This window comes from Camelina sativa, chromosome 19, assembly GCF_000633955.1.
Source record: "Camelina sativa cultivar DH55 chromosome 19, Cs, whole genome shotgun sequence".
In the NCBI taxonomy this organism is placed as follows: Eukaryota; Viridiplantae; Streptophyta; class Magnoliopsida; order Brassicales; family Brassicaceae; genus Camelina; species Camelina sativa.
Window position 1 is genome coordinate 26,376,786 of NC_025703.1, and position 11,745 is coordinate 26,388,530.

Consider the following 11,745-nt stretch of genomic DNA (forward strand, 5'->3'; position numbering starts at 1 on the left):
CTTATCTAAGCTAGAGCTTCTCTGATCTGCTTGTTTGTGTATTGTTAGGCTTGTTAGATGGTTATTTGGGACGTTAGGAACCTTTCTTGTGGCTTGGGATCGAGTTTTGGGGTTGCAGGAACAAAGATCCGGCGAGAAGCTTCGGGGAACACGATGCTCGGCATGATTCATCGGTCGATGCACTTTGTGCGTCGGTCGATGCAAGTGCGAGGACGGCGCGCAAAACTTAGGGTTTTCGTGTTATGTCGAGCATGCGTCGGTCGATGCAGTGCGAGTGTCGGTCGATGCATCCCCATGTGGTGTCGGTTGATGCATGTTGGTGTCGGTCGATGCAGAGTCCTGGTTTGTTATTTGTCGGTTGTTGATTGTTGGTTAATGGTTAGAGATGTCTCTATTGCTTGTGTGTATAGCCCAATAGATGGGAGGATTGCATTACTGAGTGTTTATAAAATACTCATGCATTGCAATTTGTATTTGTGGTGCAGGTAAAGGCAAAGTGTGATCGTGGAATCAAGACAATGAAGAGGAGGATGTTCTAGGGACTCGATTGGATGTTGTCTGGCATTGCTAGGTTGCTAGGTTGTTAGAGTTGGGCCATTAGAACATTGCTAGGTTGCTGGTTCTATGATTATTGTTGTTTGGATTATTGGATATTGTTTTGGATATTGGTATTTGTTATTCCGCTGTTTGGTTGTGATTGTGGTTAGGTGGCTAGTGGGTATGGGACCACTAGTTGTAGTTTATATATTATTAATATTATTATTATTATTATTATTATTATTATTATTATTATTATTATTATTATTATTATTATTTATTATTAAAAAAAAACGGATCGGGTCGTTTCAAGGGGTGAATGGATATTATATATATGATACAATTACATCATATAATTAACATTATATGGAACATAATTATGGCCTCCTTTTTGTTTTCTATTTCAACCAAATTAATATATCTATTAACAATTTAAACCCAACAGAATAATTATATGATTATTGTTTGCTATCATTTATTTTTGTGTAAGTAGTTTTTTACAATCTTTATTGCCTTTCCAAATTTATTGCTGCTTCTAATGCAAACTAATTATATTTTCAATACTTTTGGCATCACATTCTTTTATTTTATAATTAAATATTTTTTGGGGTGCATTTTCATTGTTTTTAAAATATTTTTCATCAGGTTTTAGAAATAAAAATTGTAAACCATATCTTATAATTATTTTTATAGATAGTATCCAAAGAATGAAAATATTGATTTTTTTTTTCATGTTTATTTTTGTAATACAAACCATATTTTCAATATACTAATATTTTTGTTGCCTACAATATGAAGTGCATTTGTTAACTTTGTAAGATAAAAATATTAGAACATTACCATGTTTACAAACTAAGGAACTGGTATGGAACTTCATTTATATTTGTTTTCTTTAGTTAAGAAGTTGTTATTTACATATATTTATCAATTATGTTGATAAGAATTATTTAGATTTTTATAGTTAAAATATGATAAATTTGTGTTGCGTCGGTACGATCGTATGGTTGCATGATGTATTTGCTTTATCGCTTTCATGTTAATCTTTCAGATTCTTGGCCATAGAGTATAATTCATGTATTTTTATAGATAATCTCCAGGCTACCAGTTGATTGATAACCTTTAACGTGGAACAGTTTTAGAAGAAAATGAAACGTTAACCGTTTCAGAAAATAAAAGCAGACAAATAATAGGATCATGATAAATCACCTAAACTGATTAAAATAAGCAAGTGTGGCTGATTGAACCAATAAACTCTCGTTGAAATTGTTTGTCCCGTATTGGTAAACTAAGTCTTTGAACCTTGCTTTCAGTTGAGGCTTGAGGGCTTTGAGCTTTAGTGCTGCTGAGAAAGTTCTATATATCATTATAGAAAATATATGACGACACTTTTTGTTTTTATCTTTATACTTATTCTCATGCAATTAGACGAAGTCAGTGAGAATTATGGTGTATGACTTAGATTTATGCAATAGCAAGAAAGATCCCTAATTTAAAAAAAAAAAAAGATCTTACCACGAACTCTTGTGTGCTTGAGAATTCGGCGTCAAAGAGCTAGCTATCATCGACAATGGTCTGAGTGTGTGAGTTTGAACATCATCATATCATCCAAAAACCAAAACTTCTCCGACACCTAAGAGAGACACTGAAATCTAGAAAACATGAATTAAGATTGTTGATCAACCTCCAACCCAATGCTTCTCCATGAGCTAGAGAGACAACAAAACAGGAAACATGAGAAAACAGGACGTGAATTTAAAAAGTCCTTAAACTGAAGAGGAAGCATCTTCTTACATGTGGTCTTCCAGCGTAGAAAAATTGCACGTAGAAGTTATAACTAAAGTTAAATTGAGAAACCAGGAAGCCACAGGAGATGAGAGAAGCTTGAAACGGAGATCATGGCCATGTGGGGAGACAATGGGTTTTGAGGCTAAGTTTCATATGCTTAGTGGATTTTTTTATTTATTATTTTTTTTTTTTGCAAGATGTCGCTTGGTTAATTTTTAGCTGTTAATTGTTGCATTAAGAAAGAGTTAGATGATGTGACATGCTCTAAGATGAATTTGGAGTTTGCTGAGGTGGCTGCACAAGAAAGAGAGGAAAAAGTAACTTTTTATATATATAGAATCAACGAAAATTATGATTTATTTGGAAAGTTAATAAAAATTAGACATTTAATTTACTACAAACAAAATTTCTTTTTTCACCACTTTAGTAAAATTCATGCCTTGTTTCCCTTTTTTCGAATCAGGAATTGGATAAGAAAAGTAAAGTGTCTGATGTGAAAAGTTGAAAAAGAAAGGGGTCTAAAGCGTAAAATTGATAAGGGAAGGTCGCCTCTGAGCCTGTTTGTTTGTTGTAGCTCTTTTGTCGAAATCGCAGAGAATTAGGGTTAGAGATCTAGGGTTTTTAAGGCGAGAATGGATGAGGTTGCGATCTTGGTTCCAAAGTTTGGGGATGAGTTGCCGCAGCGTAAACGGAAATTGGAGAGCTCAACCTACGCCGCCCCCGCCCCCGCCCCGATAAGAAATTTCCATAAGGTTGAGTACGATTCTTGCGATGACGACGACGATGATGATTATATTGCCTCTATGGTCGAGAAGGAATACAATCGACAATTTCTACAGTCTGACGTAAGATTTTATCATAGTACTAGTTGGATTGAAATTAATTGATACCGTTGTTGTTTTTGATGTTCTTCAAAGTTGTGGTTTTTATCTAAATGTGTGGAACAAACAGGGTTTCGATGTTGATCGCTTTGATCTTCGGTATGGTGGAATATATCCCTACATACTGAGAGATGCGTATGACTATCCATACGACATGGGTCTTTTGGGTAGACTGGGACTTCACTGTTTCAATCTTCAGAAGGTAAACAAATTTGGGTTTGTCTCCCCCTCTCTTGCGTTTCTTTCTGAGGCTACTGCTGATAGATAGATATTGGGCTTTGTAGGGAACCAACCTCAGATTGATTGGTATAAACAAATACAACGATGATATGATTGGTAGATTTCTCCGGTACTACATAACGTTGGAGGCCACGGATACATCCAACTCTCTTTGCAATNATGGGTAGATTTTGCCTGTACTACATAACGTTGGAGGCCACGGATACATCCAACTCCCTTTGCGATTTTCAGACTTGTGTTTGCCAAGATTATTCTCCCAAAGACGCATCCTTTATGGTGCAGACCGAAATTTCCAGACTGAAAGGTAACTTAACTAACTACACTCTCACTCTATTATTTCACTTTACCTTTTCTCCTCTAGTTTGCATGTATGTATATATATTTTAACTGTTGGAATTTCTTAGTTCCTGCTGGCCCTCGGACNATTATTTCACTGTACCTTTTCTCCTCTAGTTTGCATGTATGTATATATATTTTAACTGTTGGAATTTCTTAGTTCCTGCTGGCCCTCGGACTACTTTTATTGGGCCTCAGAGGAGATGGAAAGATGATGCAGTAGATGATTCTTACAAAGGTAAAATGCCGACCTGGTTGACGGACCAAGACCTGGCTAGCAATAAGGGGCATTCTTATGAGGTATCTAGCTTTGCTTCTTTCCGCTTATTTGTGTGTGTATGATATGATGATTATTCACAAAGTTTTATGGATCTCCATAGTTGCAAGAATCAGACTGGCAAGGAATTGATTGGCTTCATATGTACGCTGAGTTTGCTTTTTACTCCAAAAGCTCTTCATATACGGTAAGTAAGGCTCTTTTATTCAAATGGCTTCGTGCTAAAACATTGATTGATTGGGGTTTTTCTTTCTTTTTTTCATTCATGTCATAACTCGAGTTTATGCTTTTCTAGACTGACTTGAGGCCTTTTCTACCACTTGATATAAAGAAGATAATTGTACAAACTCTGGAAAACAGAGAAGCGTCACCACATATGATAGACAAGGCCACCAACGCCATCTTCTACATAAGTTTCAAGGGAAATGGTGATCCGACTGGTACACCTATGGAGTACCAAGCTATTGTAAGGAGAACCATGGATGGGATGCCGGGACACATTTGCCTAGAATTTGACTGCTTGGCCTACAAGTCCAGTTGAATGTATTCGGAAATGTCCCTCTTAAATTTATGTAGCTAGGTTTAAACCCAGCGGGACAAACTTTTATATAATGTATTCCCAATGTGTGTGTCATTTACCTAAGTTTTAAAATTCTTATTTATGACTAAAATATCAATTAAACCCTCTCTCCCTTTCTTCTTCTTCCGTTACTCGATTTGGTGCCTCGCTTGCTGGTTTTGATATTACTGCTAAGTAGGGGTGTCAATCGGGCTGGTCCGGCCCAGTCCGGTCCGAAACCCGTAAAGCCTGTATATGTTTGAGTCCGGTCCGATCCGAAATATTTCCGAGCCTATATTTCTAAGTTCGAGCCCGGCCCTAACATGGCTATAGAGCTTTTCGGGCTTTTTCGGGCTTATCTTACCGATAAAAAATTCAAACTTATAAGCCTTAAAAAGTAGTGTTTGAAGGTGTACNGAAACATGAGAAAACAGGACGTGAATTTAAAAAGTCCTTAAACTGAAGAGGAAGCATCTTCTTACATGTGGTCTTCCAGCGTAGAAAAATTGCACGTAGAAGTTATAACTAAAGTTAAATTGAGAAACCAGGAAGCCACAGGAGATGAGAGAAGCTTGAAACGGAGATCATGGCCATGTGGGGAGACAATGGGTTTTGAGGCTAAGTTTCATATGCTTAGTGGATTTTTTTATTTATTATTTTTTTTTTTTGCAAGATGTCGCTTGGTTAATTTTTAGCTGTTAATTGTTGCATTAAGAAAGAGTTAGATGATGTGACATGCTCTAAGATGAATTTGGAGTTTGCTGAGGTGGCTGCACAAGAAAGAGAGGAAAAAGTAACTTTTTATATATATAGAATCAACGAAAATTATGATTTATTTGGAAAGTTAATAAAAATTAGACATTTAATTTACTACAAACAAAATTTCTTTTTTCACCACTTTAGTAAAATTCATGCCTTGTTTCCCTTTTTTCGAATCAGGAATTGGATAAGAAAAGTAAAGTGTCTGATGTGAAAAGTTGAAAAAGAAAGGGGTCTAAAGCGTAAAATTGATAAGGGAAGGTCGCCTCTGAGCCTGTTTGTTTGTTGTAGCTCTTTTGTCGAAATCGCAGAGAATTAGGGTTAGAGATCTAGGGTTTTTAAGGCGAGAATGGATGAGGTTGCGATCTTGGTTCCAAAGTTTGGGGATGAGTTGCCGCAGCGTAAACGGAAATTGGAGAGCTCAACCTACGCCGCCCCCGCCCCCGCCCCGATAAGAAATTTCCATAAGGTTGAGTACGATTCTTGCGATGACGACGACGATGATGATTATATTGCCTCTATGGTCGAGAAGGAATACAATCGACAATTTCTACAGTCTGACGTAAGATTTTATCATAGTACTAGTTGGATTGAAATTAATTGATACCGTTGTTGTTTTTGATGTTCTTCAAAGTTGTGGTTTTTATCTAAATGTGTGGAACAAACAGGGTTTCGATGTTGATCGCTTTGATCTTCGGTATGGTGGAATATATCCCTACATACTGAGAGATGCGTATGACTATCCATACGACATGGGTCTTTTGGGTAGACTGGGACTTCACTGTTTCAATCTTCAGAAGGTAAACAAATTTGGGTTTGTCTCCCCCTCTCTTGCGTTTCTTTCTGAGGCTACTGCTGATAGATAGATATTGGGCTTTGTAGGGAACCAACCTCAGATTGATTGGTATAAACAAATACAACGATGATATGATTGGTAGATTTCTCCGGTACTACATAACGTTGGAGGCCACGGATACATCCAACTCTCTTTGCAATTTTCAGACTTGTGTTTGCAAAGATTATTCTCCCCAAGAGTCATCCTTTATGGTGCAGACCGAAATTTCCAGACTGAAAGGTAACTTAACTAACTACACTCTCACTCTATTATTTCACTTTACCTTTTCTCCTCTAGTTTGCATGTATGTATATATATTTTAACTGTTGGAATTTCTTAGTTCCTGCTGGCCCTCGGACTACTTTTATTGGGCCTCAGAGGAGATGGAAAGATGATGCAGTAGATGATTCTTACAAAGGTAAGATGCCGACCTGGTTGACGGAGCAAGACCTGGCTAGCAATAAGGGGCATTCTTATGAGGTATCTAGCTTTGCTTCTTTCCGCTTATTTGTGTGTGTATGATATGATGATTATTCACAAAGTTTTATGGATCTCCATAGTTGCAAGAATCAGACTGGCAAGGAATTGATTGGCTTCATATGTACGCTGAGTTTGCTTTTTACTCCAAAAGCTCTTCATATACGGTAAGTAAGGCTCTTTTATTCAAATGGCTTCGTGCTAAAACATTGATTGATTGGGGTTTTTCTTTCTTTTTTTCATTCATGTCATAACTCGAGTTTATGCTTTTCTAGACTGACTTGAGGCCTTTTCTACCACTTGATATAAAGAAGATAATTGTACAAACTCTGGAAAACAGAGAAGCGTCACCACATATGATAGACAAGGCCACCAACGCCATCTTCTACATAAGTTTCAAGGGAAATGGTGATCCGACTGGTACACCTATGGAGTACCAAGCTATTGTAAGGAGAACCATGGATGGGATGCCGGGACACATTTGCCTAGAATTTGACTGCTTGGCCTACAAGTCCAGTTGAATGTATTCGGAAATGTCCCTCTTAAATTTATGTAGCTAGGTTTAAACCCAGCGGGACAAACTTTTATATAATGTATTCCCAATGTGTGTGTCATTTACCTAAGTTTTAAAATTCTTATTTATGACTAAAATATCAATTAAACCCTCTCTCCCTTTCTTCTTCTTCCGTTACTCGATTTGGTGCCTCGCTTGCTGGTTTTGATATTACTGCTAAGTAGGGGTGTCAATCGGGCTGGTCCGGCCCAGTCCGGTCCGAAACCCGTAAAGCCTGTATATGTTTGAGTCCGGTCCGATCCGAAATATTTCCGAGCCTATATTTCTAAGTTCGAGCCCGGCCCTAACATGGCTATAGAGCTTTTCGGGCTTTTTCGGGCTTATCTTACCGATAAAAAATTCAAACTTATAAGCCTTAAAAAGTAGTGTTTGAAGGTGTACTATAAAACAAATCAATCAAAAATTTAATAACTCTTCTATATTCACTACAACCAACTTAATTTAATAGAAAAAGTTTAAAACTAAATAAAATTTCGATACTTTAACCAAATAAACTAATATATAATTCATATAAAACATCATACATAAAAAATTTAAAAATATTAAGTATGGCAATTAAGTAAATATGAAAATTAGGATTAATTGGTTTAGTGAAACCTCTGCTAACACTAAGACAGGGTCTTGTGTCGTANGTTTCATATGCTTAGTGGATTTTTTTATTTATTATTTTTTTTTTTTGCAAGATGTCGCTTGGTTAATTTTTAGCTGTTAATTGTTGCATTAAGAAAGAGTTAGATGATGTGACATGCTCTAAGATGAATTTGGAGTTTGCTGAGGTGGCTGCACAAGAAAGAGAGGAAAAAGTAACTTTTTATATATATAGAATCAACGAAAATTATGATTTATTTGGAAAGTTAATAAAAATTAGACATTTAATTTACTACAAACAAAATTTCTTTTTTCACCACTTTAGTAAAATTCATGCCTTGTTTCCCTTTTTTCGAATCAGGAATTGGATAAGAAAAGTAAAGTGTCTGATGTGAAAAGTTGAAAAAGAAAGGGGTCTAAAGCGTAAAATTGATAAGGGAAGGTCGCCTCTGAGCCTGTTTGTTTGTTGTAGCTCTTTTGTCGAAATCGCAGAGAATTAGGGTTAGAGATCTAGGGTTTTTAAGGCGAGAATGGATGAGGTTGCGATCTTGGTTCCAAAGTTTGGGGATGAGTTGCCGCAGCGTAAACGGAAATTGGAGAGCTCAACCTACGCCGCCCCCGCCCCCGCCCCGATAAGAAATTTCCATAAGGTTGAGTACGATTCTTGCGATGACGACGACGATGATGATTATATTGCCTCTATGGTCGAGAAGGAATACAATCGACAATTTCTACAGTCTGACGTAAGATTTTATCATAGTACTAGTTGGATTGAAATTAATTGATACCGTTGTTGTTTTTGATGTTCTTCAAAGTTGTGGTTTTTATCTAAATGTGTGGAACAAACAGGGTTTCGATGTTGATCGCTTTGATCTTCGGTATGGTGGAATATATCCCTACATACTGAGAGATGCGTATGACTATCCATACGACATGGGTCTTTTGGGTAGACTGGGACTTCACTGTTTCAATCTTCAGAAGGTAAACAAATTTGGGTTTGTCTCCCCCTCTCTTGCGTTTCTTTCTGAGGCTACTGCTGATAGATAGATATTGGGCTTTGTAGGGAACCAACCTCAGATTGATTGGTATAAACAAATACAACGATGATATGATTGGTAGATTTCTCCGGTACTACATAACGTTGGAGGCCACGGATACATCCAACTCTCTTTGCAATTTTCAGACTTGTGTTTGCAAAGATTATTCTCCCCAAGAGTCATCCTTTATGGTGCAGACCGAAATTTCCAGACTGAAAGGTAACTTAACTAACTACACTCTCACTCTATTATTTCACTTTACCTTTTCTCCTCTAGTTTGCATGTATGTATATATATTTTAACTGTTGGAATTTCTTAGTTCCTGCTGGCCCTCGGACTACTTTTATTGGGCCTCAGAGGAGATGGAAAGATGATGCAGTAGATGATTCTTACAAAGGTAAGATGCCGACCTGGTTGACGGAGCAAGACCTGGCTAGCAATAAGGGGCATTCTTATGAGGTATCTAGCTTTGCTTCTTTCCGCTTATTTGTGTGTGTATGATATGATGATTATTCACAAAGTTTTATGGATCTCCATAGTTGCAAGAATCAGACTGGCAAGGAATTGATTGGCTTCATATGTACGCTGAGTTTGCTTTTTACTCCAAAAGCTCTTCATATACGGTAAGTAAGGCTCTTTTATTCAAATGGCTTCGTGCTAAAACATTGATTGATTGGGGTTTTTCTTTCTTTTTTTCATTCATGTCATAACTCGAGTTTATGCTTTTCTAGACTGACTTGAGGCCTTTTCTACCACTTGATATAAAGAAGATAATTGTACAAACTCTGGAAAACAGAGAAGCGTCACCACATATGATAGACAAGGCCACCAACGCCATCTTCTACATAAGTTTCAAGGGAAATGGTGATCCGACTGGTACACCTATGGAGTACCAAGCTATTGTAAGGAGAACCATGGATGGGATGCCGGGACACATTTGCCTAGAATTTGACTGCTTGGCCTACAAGTCCAGTTGAATGTATTCGGAAATGTCCCTCTTAAATTTATGTAGCTAGGTTTAAACCCAGCGGGACAAACTTTTATATAATGTATTCCCAATGTGTGTGTCATTTACCTAAGTTTTAAAATTCTTATTTATGACTAAAATATCAATTAAACCCTCTCTCCCTTTCTTCTTCTTCCGTTACTCGATTTGGTGCCTCGCTTGCTGGTTTTGATATTACTGCTAAGTAGGGGTGTCAATCGGGCTGGTCCGGCCCAGTCCGGTCCGAAACCCGTAAAGCCTGTATATGTTTGAGTCCGGTCCGATCCGAAATATTTCCGAGCCTATATTTCTAAGTTCGAGCCCGGCCCTAACATGGCTATAGAGCTTTTCGGGCTTTTTCGGGCTTATCTTACCGATAAAAAATTCAAACTTATAAGCCTTAAAAAGTAGTGTTTGAAGGTGTACTATAAAACAAATCAATCAAAAATTTAATAACTCTTCTATATTCACTACAACCAACTTAATTTAATAGAAAAAGTTTAAAACTAAATAAAATTTCGATACTTTAACCAAATAAACTAATATATAATTCATATAAAACATCATACATAAAAAATTTAAAAATATTAAGTATGGCAATTAAGTAAATATGAAAATTAGGATTAATTGGTTTAGTGAAACCTCTGCTAACACTAAGACAGGGTCTTGTGTCGTAGCGTGTTTTTGTGTTTCATTGTTAATCTCGTTGCTGGTTTATTGCAAGGTTTGTTAATCAAGAGAGTGGTAGTTTATAGACAATAGGATAGGATTGAAGACACTTTTTTTGTTGCCTAATCTCTACAAACCGAGGCTTTCCCAATGTGTGTTATGTTTGATATTATTGCTTTCTCCTACCTGTTGAGTGTTGAGTGTTGAGTGTTGACAGTTGACGAGATGATTCTAAATTGATATTAGTGCCATGGTAATGTCTTAAAGATGAGCTTTAAAAACGACATGGTAATGTCTTAAACAAAAACAAAAAGCACATTTATGTCCAAAATATTTTCTGAGTCTAAAATAATGAATGCTTTGGGGGAAAAAAAAACAGCAGTGTCGATTACTCTCATCAGTGGAAGGCATAAACTGGCTTTTAGGTTGGTCAAAGGGCTACTCCAGTCCTTTTTCTTTTTCCTCAAGTCAAACGGGAAGGACTACTTCCGTTCCTGCAATCATTGATAACAATAAGCATGATATACATATACTGCACAAGTATCTCAGAATGTGAGAATGAAATCCCTGTAATTAATTACTACTAGCTAAGACATGATTTAACATTCATATAAATTTATTATACCAAAACCTTTATTCAAAACTGTAAATATGCACCTGTTCAACTTCCCGAGGGAGGAGTTCTGGGAAGCAAAATCCAGTGAGCAGATGCCTTGGGCGTTTGAAATTGGGATGAGCCTCTTTTCCTTCCCATGGAACCTCAACTACCATGATATCTAAAGACACTTTGAAATAACCATCATCTCCCACATTTTCTCCATGAGAAGACTTTACCAAGGCAATTGTTTCTCCATCTTCTACAACAATGCCATATACACTACAAGAAAACACGCTTTTTGCGAGGACAACTTGTGACGGAAAATAGCTCTCGCAAATTTGCGTTGGATTTGCGAGGGTAGTACGAGACCAAAAAAATTACTAGCATATCCCTCGCAAAATTGCGAGGAAGGAGGTCGTCGCAAATCCGCTGCACAATTGCGAGGGATTCACGTCAAATTCGTTGGGTAGGTAAAATCCCTCGCAAATCTATCGCAATATTGCGAGGCTTTTGCGAAGACAAACTCCATAGCAAATTTCCTAGGGATATGCAAGTGAATTGCGGAGGCCATAGCAAATCCATAGCAATATTAGGATTTTTTTTTTTTT

General features: G+C 37.0%; 3 protein-coding genes across 3 annotated transcripts; all 3 read left to right on the forward strand.

Annotated features, from left to right (window-relative positions):
• On the forward strand, positions 2,819-4,758 carry LOC104767253 (UPF0725 protein At4g28920-like). The gene is made up of 6 exons (XM_010491302.2): positions 2,819-3,167; positions 3,274-3,405; positions 3,675-3,747; positions 3,940-4,079; positions 4,160-4,243; positions 4,352-4,758. Exons 1-6 carry the CDS (start codon positions 2,955-2,957, stop codon positions 4,595-4,597), a joined length of 888 nt encoding a protein of 295 aa, XP_010489604.2. The 5' UTR covers positions 2,819-2,954; the 3' UTR covers positions 4,598-4,758.
• On the forward strand, positions 5,601-7,368 carry LOC104767251 (UPF0725 protein At4g28920-like). Its single transcript, XM_010491301.2, has 6 exons — positions 5,601-5,936; positions 6,043-6,174; positions 6,257-6,449; positions 6,550-6,689; positions 6,770-6,853; positions 6,962-7,368. The coding sequence occupies exons 1-6, from the start codon at positions 5,724-5,726 to the stop codon at positions 7,205-7,207; spliced, it is 1,008 nt and encodes a 335-aa protein (XP_010489603.1). The 5' UTR covers positions 5,601-5,723; the 3' UTR covers positions 7,208-7,368.
• LOC104767250 (UPF0725 protein At4g28920-like) lies at positions 8,256-10,023 on the forward strand. Its single transcript, XM_010491300.2, has 6 exons — positions 8,256-8,591; positions 8,698-8,829; positions 8,912-9,104; positions 9,205-9,344; positions 9,425-9,508; positions 9,617-10,023. Exons 1-6 carry the CDS (start codon positions 8,379-8,381, stop codon positions 9,860-9,862), a joined length of 1,008 nt encoding a protein of 335 aa, XP_010489602.1. The 5' UTR covers positions 8,256-8,378; the 3' UTR covers positions 9,863-10,023.